This window comes from Staurois parvus, unplaced genomic scaffold (genome assembly GCF_062004578.1).
Source record: "Staurois parvus isolate SC_StPar_1 unplaced genomic scaffold, SC_StPar_1.0 ptg000684l, whole genome shotgun sequence".
Lineage (NCBI taxonomy): Eukaryota > Metazoa > Chordata > Amphibia > Anura > Ranidae > Staurois > Staurois parvus.
Window position 1 is genome coordinate 1,790,916 of NW_028318480.1, and position 17,554 is coordinate 1,808,469.

Genomic DNA, 17,554 nt, shown 5'->3' on the forward strand with positions numbered 1-17,554 from the left:
GCAGAAATGGATCAAACACAAACTATATAGATGTGAACCTAGCCTTAGGGTTTGTTTGCAGTTCATTGCTCACTTTTAAAAGAGCTGTTAGGCTACATTTGCTCAGGTATTTACATCATACATAGTGCATCCAGCCATGATCACCACAGGTAATCGCTGACTGTGTGAACAGTCACAAATAGCTGCATCCACCGACAACCTGTCATCGCACTGTACAAGCTTGGCAGCCGCAGCTACTATATCTGCACACAGCTATCAATCCCAGCTGCAGGAGTTAGTTGATTTTTGCTGGGTGGGATTTGCAGCGTGGCAGAATCGCAACAAAACATGTGAAAATCGCAGCAAAATGTGCATCACCAAAAGTACCTGGCTCAGTGCCAAAATTTGATGCATAAGCTTCTTTGGCATGACAAACATGCATAGAGCAGCCAATTCAAGTGAATAGGCTGCCCTATGTAGAACAGGCTGAATCGCATGTAAATTGCACAAAAAATAATTGTGAACAGAAAAGCTAAACAAAGTGTGAACAAGGACTACACACTTATGCAAATGTATTCTTACATTGATTGTAAACCAACCCTTTCAGTTTTTTATAAGTGATCACATACCCTCTATTCTCAGCTACACAGAGATCTGTGGGAGAAGAAACAGCAGTACAATGAGCATCCCAATGAAAAGTCTGATCATTGGAGGAATGCACATTCCCATCATAGCTAGAGAACTGAACATGGTGTGTTCTGTATAGTGTGGTCAGTTTTTAGTAGGAAAGCAGGGGGACTGGCAGGGACACTGGGGATTTCACACAAAGGAAGCAATACAAAATGAACAGGACAATTTTTCATAGTACATGGCACAGCAAGCACATATCAGGAATATGAAATGTTGGGTTTACATATTCTTTAAACAGTAGCTATCAGGAATTCAGCAGGTGATCTTCCACTGAACAGGGACTGTAAATAGGAAAACTCTACTGCAATCACGTGCCATGTGTTTGGTTCTTGGTTGTGGCATTGCCCTATTTATTTGAATGGGTCATGTTTGGCAGCGATACTGCCAGTGGAAGATGACACGGGGTACAATTTTCACAGCACCTTGAAAGCAGCAGTGGGTACTAATATGGCTGGTAGCCATGTTACCTTGTGGTTGGGTAAACTGGGGCAACAAAACCGCGGATCAAATGCCTGTTTTCACTGCTATTTATAATGCTGCTTGTTACAAGATGGCATGCGAAAAGCTCAAATATGAAAAAAATGACATCAATCAGCAACACAAAATGATATCACCACACCGTATTACATGACATTATTCAGAAAGGACATAATATGCTGCAAAAGAAGTTTTCTAGCATACCTTACAACCTGACATCATTTGGCACAAAATGCGCAGGCAAAGGATGTGCTGCTTGTTACCGATCTTCTCCAATCACTAAGATTAGATACTTCTTGACGTGAGTTTATTTAACACGTGGCAGAACAAGTCTGAGAATAATGACTTTCTGGATTTTGCCTAGAAGTTGTAAGGAGCAGACATTTACATGGTTGCAACCAATTTAGGTTGTTACAGCATGAAAACTACCAATCAGAACATTACATTTACCTCAGACAACAAAAGCTTAATAATATATCACTACCCAAAAATGAATCATTTTATATAAGTTGTTTACAGTGATGGAAACTTCCTAAATGATTGCAGACTGTTAGACTGTCGTACCTCCACATTATAGAGGTGCAGTTTACCTTTAGGGCTCATTTTGACACTTCAACACACATTACAGCTCTAACACTTCAACATGCTTTTTTGATGTGTTCTTGTTACTTCAGTGATGCTTCGATTATGCTTTTTTTTTGAAGCTTTAATGAAGCTTGTCAAATGCCCTGTGTTTGTGTGTTGATTTTCTATTTGTTTTAAAAGGACCCAGTAGAACCCCAGCTCAGTGATACCCCCACTCAGCAGAACCCCATCTCATTGGTGTCCTTGCTCAGCAGATCCCAAGCTTATTAGTACCCTTGTTCAACAGATCCCCGGCTCATTAGTACTCCCAGATCTGCTGATGACCACTCAGTAGTTTCCCAATCTTTGCTGATCCCCCACTCAGTAGTACCGCCAGCTCTGCTGATCCCGCACTCTGTAATAACCCCTAGCTTTGTTGATCTACCGCTCTGTAGTAACCCCCTGCTGTGCTGATCCCCCTCTCAGTAGTAACCCCTAGCTCTGCTGATCCACCGCTCTGTAGTAACCCCCAGCTGTGCTGGTCCCCCTCTTAGTAGTAACCCCCAGCTCTGCTGATCCACCGCTCTGTAGTAACCCCCAGCTCTGCTGATCCCCCGCTCTGCATTAACCCCCAGCCCTGCTGATCCCCCGTTCTGCAGTAACCCCCAACTCTGCTGATCCCCCGTTCTGCAGTAACCCCCAACTCTGCTGATCCCCCGCTCCTGTAGTAACCCCCAACTCTGTTGATCCACCACTCTGTAGTAACCCCCAGCTCTGCTGATCCACCACTCTGTAGTAGCCCCCAGCTGTGCTGATCCCCTGCTCTGTAGTAACCCCCAGCTCTGCTGATACACCAGTTTGTAGTAACCCCCAGCTCTGCTTATCCACCGCTCTGCAGTAACCCCCAGCTCTGTTGATCCACCGCTCTGTAGTAACCCCCAGCTGCGCTGATCCCCCGCTCAGTAGTGACCCCCAGCTCTGCTGATCCACTGCTCTGTAGTAATCCCCAGATGTGCTGATCCCCAGCTCTGCTGGTCCCCCTGCTCTGCAGTAACCCCCAGCTCTGCTGATCCCCCGCTCTGCTGATCCCCCGCTCTGTAGTAACCCCCAACTGTGCTGATCCTCCACTGAAAAAAAACCCCAGCTCTGCTGACCCTTTGGATTGCTGCTCCTCCTCTCTCTCTCTCTGGTCCCCACTCACCTCCCGAGGACTGTAAGCTTACCATGTTATTTAGTAAGAGGTGCTTTGATTGGCATTCAGAGTGCTGTGTAAAAGTGTGTCCAATGCTACATTTTAAACCAAGGGTAAACAGGGCCTAAAAGAGCTACGTGCTAGGTAGATATGACTTGGCTCCATATAGTGAGCTGGGTTCTATGAAGAGATGTCTGTCTAAGGTGTGAAAACAGCAAACTGCCTTCTACAGTACAAGTTATTAAAGGATAAGTTCACCTGTAGTAGCATGTTACACTCGTATTCAGGGTGTAATATGTAACACTACTAAAGCAGCCCCTGCACCCCTCATTGTGACATCAAGCAGGGGATCCTCAACCCGCACCCACTATCACAATTTAAAAACAGCCTCTTAATTCATTCACAGAATGAACTACAAGTACCGTCTTCCACCATGGCAGACAGCTTGTAGTTTTGAATGAACTACATACTGTATGGGAGGTAGGGGCAGATAGCTGTACTGAGAGTATGCAGGAGCCTGACATTCATATAGGGGCAGTGTTGTCACCCAAGGACAGGAATGTGCAGTAGGGTTACAGAACAAGCCCCTCCTCTTTTCCATTACATGGAGGTAGGTGTTCTGTAGTCCATAGATCTATCTGGGAACAAGGTAACTGTTAAGAGTGCAGCAAAGGCAGTGAAAACAGTTATCAGCGCACTGGATTTCTCACGTGACCAACAGCTATTTTCTTGCACCTGTCAAACAGATGTAATAGAATGCATTCAATGGTGTATTTAATAGACTGCTGGATAAAAAAATTAAAGTCAAAGCAGGATCTGCAAAAAAGAGGCTTCATTCTTATCCATTACCATCCCTTCCTCCGATCTTTGCTTCTTGCAGAACTACTGTACAGCCTCTTCACTTCTGACAGATCTCCAGGGGTGATGGATGTCCATTCCCCCCCAATGCATGCTGTGGTTGATTCTGCTGACTGTTATGTCACTATAGGATAGATGAGGTGTCAGTGGAAGGAAGCACAGCACATGGCAGGGGCACATCATCATCTGACACTCTCAGAAGTGTCAAATCTGCATATTCTTCACAGAGAGAAGATCAGAGGACTAGGGAGTGGGGCACACAAATATAAGTTCTCTTCTTTCCTGCAAGTCCTGCTTCATGACATTTTAACCCAGCGAGAGAGTACTTTTAACATGTTAAAACTACTCCAGCCAGAACTATGCTGCTTTGGATACAGCAGATAAAACCTTTTAAGTGCAATTTTTGTCTCCATTGGGGAGGTTTCCTCTTACTTCCTGTTAGCGATATTCTGTATGTGTAGATCACACCATAGGATGCTATTGGTTGACTGTTAAGAGACCATTAGCTGCCCATCTTGATCCGTTCTGGATATTATTAAAGTGATTGTAAAGGTATTTTTTTTTTTAAATAACAAACAGGTCATACTTACCTGCTCTGTACAGTGAGTAGCCCCAATCCTCTTCTTCTCGGGTCCCCTGCCAGTGCTCCTGGCCCCTCCGTCCTGCCAAGTGCCCCCACAGAAAGCAGCTAACTATGGGGCACCCAAGGAGGCTTACTTCCAAGCTGCTGCTCTTCATGTCCGCGTGGCTCGGCTCTTCTCCCAGATGTCCTCATTGGATCACTGGCTGTGATCAACAGTAGCAGGAGACAATGGCTCCCACTGCTGTGTCAGCTAATGAGGAGGGAGAGACCTGGGACAGCCGAGGCTCTTGTGTACATTGAGAGGGGCTCAGGTAAATATTGGGGGGGCTGGGTGGGGTAGATGCACACAAAATTTGTTTTTAACTTTATGCATAGAATGCATGAAGGTGAAAAAAACCTTGAGCCTTTACAACTACTTTAAAAAGAAGTTGTAAAGGCTCAAGGTTTTTTACCTTCATGCATTCAATGCATGAAGGTACAAAAAACCTTCAGTGTGCAGAGCCCCCTCCAATCCTGCAATGTTCTTGACAGCCTCTGCTGTCTGGGGACTCTTCCTCCTCATTGGCTGAGACAGCAACGGGAGCCCAATGAGGAGAGCGGGGGGCAGGATCAAGCTATGGCTCTATGTATTTTATACACGCATAGAGCAGCAGGTGAGTGGCTTTCGCAGGGGGCACTGCTTGTGGGGGAGGAGCCAAGAATGCCGTAGGGGACTAAAAAAAGAAGAGGATCGGGGCTGCTCTGTGCAAAATCACTGCACAGAACAGGTAAGTATAGATATGTTTGTTATTTTAGGAAAAAAAAAGTCCCTGCCTCTAAAGTCCCAATCACAGTCACACAACCCAAAAAAGAATGTCAAATGTCAACTCATCTGACCACAGTACAGTTTTCCACTTTGCAACAGACCATTTTATATTTCAATATTTTAACTGAATTAAGAATTTCTCACCCTTATGCCGGATCGTTTTTCAGAGGACAATTTCCTTCAATGCAAAAGGAATCCTAGCAGCTACAGAGCTGCTGAATTACTTTTACAGGTGGTGAAAGGGCTCTCCCGTTCGATCGGGGATCCCGGTAAGGGTGTGATTGGCGACATCTGCTTCCTGTGACTCAGTGAGGAAAAACTGATTTTGTTCCTCCCCCTGTGTAATGTCAGAAACCAGAAGCGATAAGGCCGGAGGAGAGGTATGGGGTCTATTAGACCCCAGATCTCTCCAAAAAGAGGATCTGTCAAGGCCCATGCTATCACAAGAGATGTAGTCTATCCTTTGTGATAGCAATTAAGTTGATTAAAAAAAAAAGTTAAAATGTAGAAAAAAGAAAGGTTAAACAAACTAAATAATAACAAAAAAAAGAAATAAAAAGTGAATACTTGTGAGCCACTATGTCTCAGATGTTCAGTATAATATGTGCAATAGGTGGTAGTGAACTACCTGTTGTGTTAGGTGCGCTGGCACTTTCACAAACTCACTTAATTGTGTATATGTAAATTGAATAGACGTATTTATAATGCCGCGCTCCTACTATAAATACTTAATAATGTATTTTATATCACTCATAAACATCAATAAACTAAATAAATTAATAAATATAATAAAAATCAATAAATTAATTAATGTGATATGGTGAATGAAAAATCATATCATAAGCTAAATTGTGCCATTAGTGCTCAAACAATATTATCAATGCCATATTCCAATTTCATGATTAAATAAAGAGTCTTTTATATCTTTGTGCAAAAGTGCATACAAAAATGAACAGTCTTATATATCTTTGTGCAAAATGTGCAATGTGCAGGTGAACTCCTTAATCCCTCTTTCCAGGTGCCGTGTAGTCTCAATATGCGCTCACCTTAATATTTGCCCAAATAAATTTAGGCAAATAGACTTGTAATCCTACTAGGACTGGTGGGATAGTGCTCCTTTATGCAGTATTCCAGATGGATGTGCAGATCTGCTCAGATCCTCCTCCTATAATCTCCTCTTAATTCATCCACGTGGCCACTCATAGATAGATTTTTGAAAGGGGTATCAGTATCTCCTATTTCCCCTCCTGGGGACACCTCCTTCTTATATCCACCTTTCCTCAATGTTGAGTCAATCATTAGATGTGCTGGCCTCGCCTAGGCAGTTAGAGCAGAAGTAGGAGCACGTACCTGTAAAAATTGGGTACCCACCCCAAAAGCTCCATTTCACAAGCAGGAGCGGGGGAGGAGGCCTTAAAGCAGAACTCCAGCTTTTGGGTGGAGATCTGCTTTAAGCATGTCTAAACCCTAGTTAAAATGTAATATATCACAGCTCAGCAGTCCTTTGATATGGGGTCTACATTAGTTTTCTTTTTTTCGGTCTTTCTTACCTTTATTTTCACCTGGTAATCCTGCTAGTAACACGCCTCCTTTCTCCTAGGGTGACAATGCTCATTCACTTTACTGTATCTATGGAGGAGCAATATTGCCACCCTAGGGCAGAGAGTGCTGGGCTAGATGGAGAAAGTCGGAAAGGCTGATAACATTGTTTGCTATTTCAGTTCAGTGTACAGAAAACTACAAAGACTCAAGTGTTTTTCTGTACTTTGAAAAATGTTCTTAGCCTAAAAAAAATAAAACTAAAGCCACCACATCCAAGGACTGGTAAGCTGCAACATATTACATTTTTGTTCTTGGGTTTAGATAAACTTTAATTGCAATATTAAAATAAGCTGATTATGGACACACACCCATTCTCAGAAGTGCTCAGTATATCCAGGACAGGCTTGAGGTGGTTACATCTTGTGTAATCAGCTCACACATTCCCACCGGGAGTAAAATATTCACTGAAGACACAAAGTGGTCAATTCTGGTACAAAAAGGTATACTTTTTCTTGGACAAGGGACAGACTGAAGAAAGTGCAGAGTAGCTCTAGTCCCCTTGGATGGTGTTTTAGGAGAATCTGTCATAAAAATATGCCAGTAGTTGGCAATCACAGTATCTAGTGCACTCTAGTAAGGTGCATTGGCTAAGTGCTAGGCAGGGAGTGGCAAAATTCCTGCTGGTCACATCCTCACTCTGGGACTATGAAGGTGAAAGCAACCCTCCCAGGCAGAGGCGAAGCACAGTACCAGACTCCACTTGCATTCAATGCAAAAAGCTCTGTGCCTGTCAAAGATTTTGTATGTGGCAGGTTGTTTGTAAAGAAAAAGGATAATCTCCCAGCCCTTAAAGGGTTCTAAGAGCCAGGCATTCAGGTCATGTGACTGCTGTGATTGGCTGTCACATGATCACAAAACTCCCGATTACAAGTATGTGTTGGGAGCTTACCAATCTTTGCCAGCTACTGTGCCGGGAGTGCGCTCAGCATGGTAGTTTTAGCGGCTGCATATATGCAGCTGCTAGGTGTGAAAGTGTTCCTAAACTCAAAAAATGGCTCCTGACGCTGCTCGAGTCCATGTGAAGAGCAAGAGAGGGGAGAATAGATGCAGCTGTACACAGAGGTGGATTTATTCTCTACTCTCTTCCCCTTCACACAGGGAAGGGGCAAAGAAATAGAAAACCTTTTTTTTACCTTAGCCACTTGACCTCCAGAAGATTTGCCCCCCTTCATGACCAGGCCATTTTTTGCTTTTTGGCACTGTGCTACTTTAACTGGCATTTGTGCAATCATGGAATGAAAAAAAAACCCAAATTTTTTCATAAATTTAGACCAATATGTATTCGGCTACATATTTTTGGTAAATAAAAATTCCCCAATAAGCATATATCAATTGGTTTGCACGGCCGTTATAGTGTCTACAAGCTATGGTATACAGTGGGGAAAATCATTTTTTGATCCCCTGCAGATTATATACATTTACTTACAAAGAAATGAAGGGTCTATACTTTTTTATCATTGGTGTATTTTAAATGATAGAGACAGAATATCAACCAAAAATCCAGAAAAAACACATGATACATCAGAGCTGTGAATTCCTCTGCTGCTGGAAGAAAATTTACTTTGACTGAGGGCTACTCAGCCATTCACAGGAAACTTTGTATTTTTATGAATGAATATAAGGCTTCTTCTGATTGGCTGGAATGGGGGGGCTGGAGGATGATGGCATGATCTCCAACAGAATCCTCCCAGCACAATTACTAGCCTGCCTGCAATAAAGCCAAATTAGCCCTGTCTAACAGTTCATGTTTATCCCTAGATGCTGAGCGCACGCAAACATGCGGCCTCTCGGCATCTGAGCCTTGACGCCGAGTGACCACATATTTGTATATACAACACATATACCACACTGTACTTGAATCCCCTCCACCAGATCATCCCCTGCAGCTATCAACTTTTGTATCCCTCCCCCTTCCTTTAGATTGTAAGCTCTACGAGCAGGGTCCTCACTTTCCTTCTGTACTGAAATGTATTGTAATTGTACTGTCTCCCTGATATTGTAAAGCGCTGATCAAACAGTTGGTGCTATATAAATCCTGTATAATAATAATTTGCGTGCCACTAGAAAATACATATGTGCTGAGAGCGCACGCCCTGCGTTCCCAGCACATGTCTCCGTGACTCACGGAAAGGTCCCGATCTCCCTTTGCGATCGGGACCTTTTCCGATCATGTGACCGCCGTGACAGCGAATCACGTCAGTCACATGACCCTAAAATCCTGCCCGCCTCCCGGAACTCTTAAGGGTCCAGGAGGCGCCGGCGTAAAGGAGTTAAAACACAGTTTTAGTTGCACACATTTGCAAGACACCTCAGCCATTCAGATGAAGCCTTCTAAGAATAGAAAAAAAAAAATACGAGGCTTCCTGTGAATGGCTGAGCAGAGCAGCATGACTCAATTTTGTTCTAACAGATAGGAAACACTGCAGCATACTGGTGTTGAAGCACAATATACTGTATGCTGCTGATCCTCCATACACATTATATGGCATTGACCAAAGCTGTGCATCTGTTATTAAAGGAAATAGTGTGTTTGGGTCCTGCTGGCCCGAACTGACTACTTTAGTGATAACATTACTGGAGTTGGACTAGAAGGCAACCCAATCGACTTGCTCAAAACAGGACATGACCCTTTCTTTGTCTTGCTATGCAATGCAACACAGGTGTGTTGGGAGTACCACTCAAAATGAACAGTACCACAACACAGGTTACTGCAATGCAGAATTGTAAAGGAACACTAAACAGTTCTAAGGTGGCAACACTGAAATTCAGTGACCTTGTGGTGATGGTCTTCAAACCATGAGCTCTTTGTGGTTCCTTCTCAAGTCCTAGGCTGTACAGTTCAACTTTCAGACCCTACACGTTGCATTACAAGGTGATCTGGAATGTTGAATTCTCTTGCAATCTTGAATGCATAGTAACCCAAAGCAATGAACTCATTATAATAATACCAGAAGATCATTTCTAATCGGTCACCCTTTGCTAAAATATCCCCATCAAGTGTAGGATATAAATGTCTATTCCAGCTCAGGACTCTCGACAATACATGGTGACATAATTAATCCTGCATGACATACCACATCTTCCAAATCCAATACACACAAGGCTTGTAGTGGAAAGAACACCTAGGAATTTATTAAAAATAATCTATAACCACCAAAACGATGACAACATGCACATGAGTTTACTGAGAGAGTAAAAGCCAAAACTCCCATATCACATAATGGAATGTCAAACGAATGTGAAATGATAGATACGACACTTGGAAGTGCAGTTACCAAAAGCAACCAATCAGAATTCATTTTTCAATAATGTGAATGAAAGGTAAAATGGTTGCTATAGGTTAATGCACAGTGCTGCTCTTGAAAATCAAACAGTACAAACGTGTGCAGAACTGGACACTTCTCATCATTGCTTTGGTTCACCCTCATGTCTATACTGGCCTTTAAAGAGCAGCAACACTAAACTCCATTGAAAACCAAAGCACAGTCTTCACTATGCATGCTGAATGTAAGGGGTTCCAGTGGTACAGAAGATGGACGGTGAAGTTCACCTCAGGTTACAATTCCATGTAAAACTTAACTAATAGTCAAGGAAGAACCCACCCAAGCTCCTGTCCTGAAGAACTTCATTCTGCAATAAAGGTTATTTGTAGAGTGACTGAGTAAGCTCTATTGCATTCTGAAGCAGTAGAAGAAACCTGGGCAGGCTGTGCATTCTAGGTTTTGCTGTAAAATTTCACATGGCACCATAGCCTAATGTGCAGCTCACGTTTACCAATGTGGCCACTTAGAGCAATGGATTTCAACTAAAAGGGTGGTGAAGTGAACCTAGGTCTGACTTACTAAAATGTAAAAGGGAGGTGAGGGGAACCTGCAAACATCCAATCAAGAGCAGACGCTCATTTTGTTTTTCCAATTTTCTTGGCAATTGGATATTTGGAGGTACACTGTAGTAAACCAGGCCCATGTTGTACAGAAGTCTTTACTGCACAATGCTACAGTTTAGCTGTGCCAAGAACATCTTCCAAGACAGCCATCTCTGCTGTCAGGGCAGAACAGTGACTTGTGCATTTTGTGTTGGCCTAGTTTTCTTCCCCAGTCTGTACGCTTTCTCCGAGATTCCTTACTCAGTATGTGCACTGAATCCCTCCACAAGTCAACAGTGTTTGGGAGTGACTGCCTTGAAGAGGGTTAGATTCACTGGTTGAGCTACAGGACACTTGGCTGTAGTTTACACCTAAAATTTCTGATCCATGATAACAGCAGAGACTGGCCACACAGCTACATGAAAACAGTAAAACCTTTAAAGAGAACCTACACAGAGCTTGCAAGACCCCCTTGACCTGGATCACAGCTTGTGGAAACAAACAAGCAGCTATGACAGCACAAGAACACAAAAAACATCCTAGTGCATATTACTGGCATTTCATTGCAGCATTTGCCTGTATTCAATGTCTAAAATAAGAATCAAACTAAAAATGTCGGCATGGCAGGGACATCCATGATCAGCCAGTGGTTTAGCTCCATGCCACGACAGTGACAAACTAATTATACAAGCAGTATTGACATTTTAATAGCTTTTTTTTTTTCTTAAATATCACAGGGTGTAATTTTACCCTTTCCTGATCAACAAAAGTCCATTTATTTAAAAAACAAAAAAACAGACGTCTGAAGAGGTATGAGAGATGGGTAGAGAGGCGACCATCTTTATTTCATTGGTGTTAGCTGCCGTTCACGAGGAGCGGAGAATGGTATTAGGATAGCGACTGGGTGTAATCCAAAGACAGAGTGTGTGGATGGTATAGAGGCTCCAAGGTTATTATACTGTCCAGGGCATGTGGAAGGCGCTAGCAGGGAGGGGAGTACAGTGTGTGGCTTCAAAGCTTCTCAGATGTTTCTGTGCCTAAAGAGAAAGCAAAGTTGGTTATACAGGAAAAAAAAATTATAAGATTAAGTTTATAAATTCAAAGGTTTGTTCATCACACCTATATGAGCTTGTTGGACATCCCTTTCCAAAACTATGGGCATTAATATGGGACTGATATTAAATGAGAAAACCTGGATCGTAATCAGCGTTTCAATTCAGGACAAAATTGTTCAGAAGCACCGAGGTCAGGGCTCTGTGCAGACCACTTGATTTTCTTCACACCAAACTTGTAAAACCATGTCTTTATGGAGCTGGCTTTATGCACAGGGGCACAGTCATACTGAAAATAGATGGCCTTCCCAAAACTAAAAAGCTATGAGATGAGTAAGGGAGCAATAACGCGCCTAAAGCCCCTATGCACAGGTACAGTTATGTGGAATAGCTTCAGAAAATGTTTGGGTAACTTTACGTGCCCAACTGGCTTCTGCTCAGAGATTGATGTCAAACATATACCATCGACACAGGCCCAACAAGAGAGCATGAGTTCCAAAGAGCATTCTATGGCTAAAATTTATGAAGCTGCAGAAAATGAAAATTCCAGAAATCCTCATCTCTGCACTCTTACTAGGTATGAATGCTCAGAACTCCAAAGCATTAGCATGGAAGCCAGGCAACAAGTATGTTGCAAAACGAGAATTCAGCAATGATGACCTGTATATTCCTCTCTTATTTCCTTTAATTCAAATTGTACTGACATGGACTTAGGCCGAAAATGCATAGTCTATTTTTCAGCCCCACCAGCAAATCCCAGTATTTACCTCTTTGAAAGTCTGCAATTAACCGTCCATGAGTGAACAATGCTGCAATTTACTTTGCAACAACATGAAAGTGTTAATACTGACTGGGCACAGTTAATTATAGGAATTGTGAAGGATTTCAAGATTGCTTTCATGTGGTCAGATTTAAAAATCATTAGTTGATAGGTGGATATCAAACTGATTATGCTTCTGATACTGAAGAACAAGTCTTCTATGGCATCTTAAGGGAAAGGGGAATGGATATTATTATTATACAGGATTTATATAGTGCCAACAGTTTGCTCAGCGCTTTACAATAAAAATGGAGACAAATACAGCAATAATACAGCTCAATACAAGAGGGTTAGCAGGGCCCTGCTCCTTGGAGCACAATCTACCATGACTACAAATTGAACAGATAAGACTGTGGTGAATTAGAAGCCAGTATGATAAGTCAGAGGTAGATTATGGAATGTGAGTACACAAATAAGTGACATAATTAATACATACAAGATACAGAGCCAACTGCTGTCTTCCTTCTATGCTCATTTCCTCTCCTAAACAGAACAAAGACATATCAATACATGGTGTGATATCTCATTATTGTGGCTATAGGTACATACAAATACGATATACGTACATGTGATAAATATAGATCAAATACCCGCATTTGAACATATAAAGTTCATAAAACCTCAAAATTGTGTTCCACGTATACCTTCCATAATAAAACCACCTTGTGATAAAAGCTCCCCTACCATAAGCAGTTCACCTTATACTTTGGCTTACTCTATATTCAATCATATTCCTTTTAAGGGCCACTGTGTGTTCCTGTGCAATTCCCAAGCGGTGCAATTTCAGCCCATTCATTCTAAAGGATTTAAAATCGCATCCCACCACACCAAAAGTAGTACACGCACTACTTTTTAAAGCCCACTGCAACCCGATTACAAAAGTACCATGCAATCCGATGTGGGCAAATGCACTGCGTTTGGGGTGTTAACTTTTTATGGACACCTGCTCCAGATCACAGATGTACTGTGTTTTGCATGTGGTTTTATTCTCACAAGAAAGCACAGCACCTGTGTTTATGTTCTCTAATTGGCCGTGGCGTGTTCTAAAACGTTATTATTTATGGAATGGGGGTGTTTGAAACCCTTGCATCTGTGGCACATAAGTTGGCTCTCTGTTGGTGGTAATAAATGGTTTAACAAATATCCTAGAGGGTTCTTCTTTAGCACATAATCCAGCTGGAAGCATCAAGACTTTCTGCAGAATAAGGTCGTAACTGCCACCAGTCTTGCCATAACCTGCACACAGCTAGTTAGCGGATCAGTAACAAAAATAGTGTGATCAAGGTTCTGATGCCATATGATAGATGATTTTAGAAGTACCTTTAGTAAAATATCTTTTAAAACTGCTTCCACCAATACTAAAAAATAAACACTGCTTCCCCTTAAACTCCTTCTTGCCATCCTTTGTCACCTTTATACAAATTCATTTTTTTAATCAGAACTTTAATTAATAAAAAAAAAAAAAAAAAAGAATTTGCTGCAATACTGAATGTGAAGCTGTCCCCTGCTGTACTTCATCACTAGATGTTACCAGTTATTCAGGTTGACACACACCCAGGATCATTCAACCCACTTCCTCTAAACCCTGGCTGTCATAGACCCATACTGGAGGGCTGCTTTAATCCTGATAGTTGTCAGAACTCACCTACAGACCATGGAAAGTGCCCTGAGTTCTCTGCCTTATAAGACTGAAGGACAGATAGACACCAATCCTCTTCTACTGCATACTGACTGAATACCGAGGCTGTGTGAAGAAAACAAAAGGGTTAAAGAAAATGTGTAGAGATAAAAACACAGGCCAACGGCAACATATTTTTAACCTGAAAGTCATAGCCATCATCTACTCCCACTTTTTTGTGAGCCAGTGACCTAAAACTAGTATTCAGCCAGTGAAGTCAGGTCACCCTAAATGCCCGTTTGCTCTGGGTTAGGGATTCACTACCACAAAAATCAGCACAACGGCCAGAGAAAGTAATTTCTGAAACAAGTCTACCATATTTCTGTCATTGCTGCTTCACTTGATAAAGAGTTTTTTTCTTTCATAGTTGCAAAGAGGCTGATACTTTTGCATGACAAGGAGCTTGATACAACGTATGCGTTTCATTAAATAACACTTAATATATATAAGGAACAGTAATCCCATGCAACCACATTTACCTCCATATGTTTGCAGCAGTCAACGCAATGAGATAGCACTATCTGCTTACTTTATTGCACCTTGCATCAGTTTGAAGCATCAACTACTCTTTCAGTACATAAGTTTTAAACTTTGCTCCTGCTACTTCGAGGTCATGTCCCCGTTCTCTAGATTTTGACTTCATATCGAAAATACTGCCTTCCAAACCATATTCACACTATAATCTATTTAAAAGCTTCAATTGTGTTTCCAATCTGTTTTATCCCTCAAACCTTCCACCATTTTCATTCTCTGGATTTGATCTTTTTTTGGTTCAGTGAGGTCTACACAACTGAAGGCAATTTTCTAAATAAGGTCTAACAATTTAGGGGAGTCAAGACCCCCTTCATCCTGCTGGTGATCCCTCTAGTAATACACCTCAAAAATGTAAATAAAAAACTGCAATTTCCACTGCTTTGACCAATCTTCTAGCAAAACCTATTATGTTTTATGTTGCAAACACCTCCAGGAATGTCAACTCTATTGCACACCTTTGTGTAACCAGCAAAATGACATACCTTGTCCACCAAACCTTCAGTTACTGTATATCATTTACACATTAAATAGAACAGGACCTAGTACAGAGTCTTGTGGTACACCGCTAGTGACTGTTCTCTGTTCTGAATAAAATCTGTTAACAAAATGTCTATTTGCCTTATTAAAAGCAGAAGTCCAATCAAAACGTTTTTTTCTTTTTGGATATAGTACTGAAAGGTTAGATCCTCTGTTAGGAGTTTTATTGCTGTGTCCCTGTTGAGGATTTTTGCCCCTCACTTCCTATTCCAGTGACACCAGGCAGTGGAACAGGATAAATCTTGATGTGAACCTGGATGGCTAATAAATCCCTTACAGAGTGGTAGCTATTTACTAATCTATCCAGAACCAGCTATATTTAAAATAAGAACATAAAAGATGGATACTCACCTTCTTGTTCTGGCGTGGCGGCTCCAAGCCACATCTTCACTGCCCTCCGTCCCTCTTCTGTCATCACATTTGGAAAACTGAGAATGTAAAGACAAAATTATAAAAACACAAAAGATGAGATGGGAATTTATCCAAAAACAAAAGACTTCCCAGAGTTTACTGCCATCACAATGTACAGGGACCTTTATGGAAGGTTGTCACAACCTTTACTGGGCATTAACACAATAAGCAGTCCTGGAGGCTGCCTCTTCAAAGAAACAAGTCACTCCCAAGTTACTGATTCAACAGGTTCTTAATGTCTCAAGGTATAGATGCAGAGCACAGCTGTTTTCTGCTGTATCCCTGTACATATACCTGGCTAGTTTTCCTTACCGGCACTGCAGCAGACTGAGCAGGAGGTCATTTCCCCGATTCGATGCAACATCTTCTGGGGTTCTGTGAAGGACAGTAAACAAATTAGGCAGTCCTATGCAGAAAACACTCTTATGCTGACAACTGTCATATACTTACGTGGTTGTGATAATTTCATCATTTGTTCTCCTGATCAGCAGAACGGGACCCTGAAACCTTGCAGGAAAATGACGCAAAGCCATTAGTAACAAAGATCAAGGCAAGAACCTTTATCAAGCAGAATAATGAAGGGCAAAGCGGTGGGCTCACTTGTTCACAGCTCTTCTCTTTGCTCCCACACTACTCTATTCAGCTGCCAGAAGCTAAGAAAACATCTGGTACTTCTGAGTATTGGCATAGCATTTGACATACCCCTTAAATGTGGCCCAGAGCTGTCACATGAAGGTGGGGAGGAAGTAAGCCCTGTGTAAGCTCCAACTGGAAATATGACTGGAGTTTACACAAGGGCAATTTTTTTCACTTGTCATGACAGCAGTGGTCAAATCACCAACATTTCTGGATATAAAGGTGAATGTATCAGCACTGGTGGTTGATGATTGGTCCAGCACTGTCACAATAACAAGGGAAGGTGTTCTCAGCTTTGTGTGCCCTTCAAATGAAGTGACTCAGCTTAGGAGGATGGGTTCTCCTCAATTCCAGCTCTGAACGGGAAAGTAAAAGAAAGGAAAGAAGGGGGCGGCACACTAACATAAATACACGTGGGCAAAGCGAAGGTTGACTATATGGAGTCTTCAGGCCTCAGACAGCAGCCAGCCTAGTGCATGATCTGGCTGTTCTACAAATATGCATTCTTGCATTACATGGAGTAGGGAATTTTCAGGTGCTGGTTAATTATGAATATTGTAATTAAAGTGGTTGTGAACCACAGACATAAAATAGAACAAATTTCTCGATAGTATATGCTTGTCTCAATTGAGAGCACTAGGTGTCATTTCTGTCTGCTGCCACGTTTCTCTGCTATAAGCATGAGTCACTTCAGTTGAATTTTCCTAACACCAAGAGAAAAATGGTGACAGGGGAGGACACAGCCTGTGATCAACAGCTTCAGCTCTGTTCGTGTGAGCTGTGCGAAAGGGTCTGTGTCCCTTCCCGCCAATTAGTTCTCAGAGCTCTCCTCGCCGATGTAACTTCAGCTCCCCGCCCCCTGATTTTTAGAGCCCAGGGATCATGTGTATATTCTGCACTTTGAATGCATGTAGAGAAGAGGTGTCTGTAGATAAACAGGTACAACTTATGTAGGAAAAATGGTTTCATCTCTGTGTATCACCTGAGGCCAGTCATTTCACTGGGTATATGTAAGAGTTTATAACCACTTTAACTTTAAAACAAACAGTGTCATGTGTTCTTACATATTGGAGAACCTATAAAGGATATGATGCAGCAGCTGATGCAATGACTTTTCAATCATCAACGTTTAATGAACATATTCAGTACCTGCAGAGCTGCTCTGCATTGTTTAGATTTAGATACTTCCGGACTGTTCTGGTTACCAGACCTCCTGTATGAAAGAAAGCCAGATATTAATACTAGACTGAGAAAGTGAATACGTTTTTTTC

The 17,554-nt window shown here is 42.0% G+C and overlaps 1 protein-coding gene across 1 annotated transcript in view; it reads right to left on the minus strand.

Moving 5' to 3' along the window:
- Positions 1-9,860: 9,860 nt before the first annotated feature.
- The window catches only part of ABHD16A (abhydrolase domain containing 16A, phospholipase), a 41,727-nt gene continuing 34,033 nt past the window's right edge, over positions 9,861-17,554 (minus strand). The window contains exons 14-20 of the mRNA XM_089652508.1: positions 17,433-17,496; positions 16,098-16,154; positions 15,960-16,022; positions 15,588-15,664; positions 14,133-14,231; positions 12,924-12,970; positions 9,861-11,652 (exon numbers count right to left, since the gene is read on the minus strand). Coding sequence (XP_089508634.1) covers positions 11,569-11,652; positions 12,924-12,970; positions 14,133-14,231; positions 15,588-15,664; positions 15,960-16,022; positions 16,098-16,154; positions 17,433-17,496 — 491 coding nt within the window. The 3' untranslated portion in view covers positions 9,861-11,568. The remainder of the gene's footprint in view (positions 11,653-12,923; positions 12,971-14,132; positions 14,232-15,587; positions 15,665-15,959; positions 16,023-16,097; positions 16,155-17,432; positions 17,497-17,554) is intronic.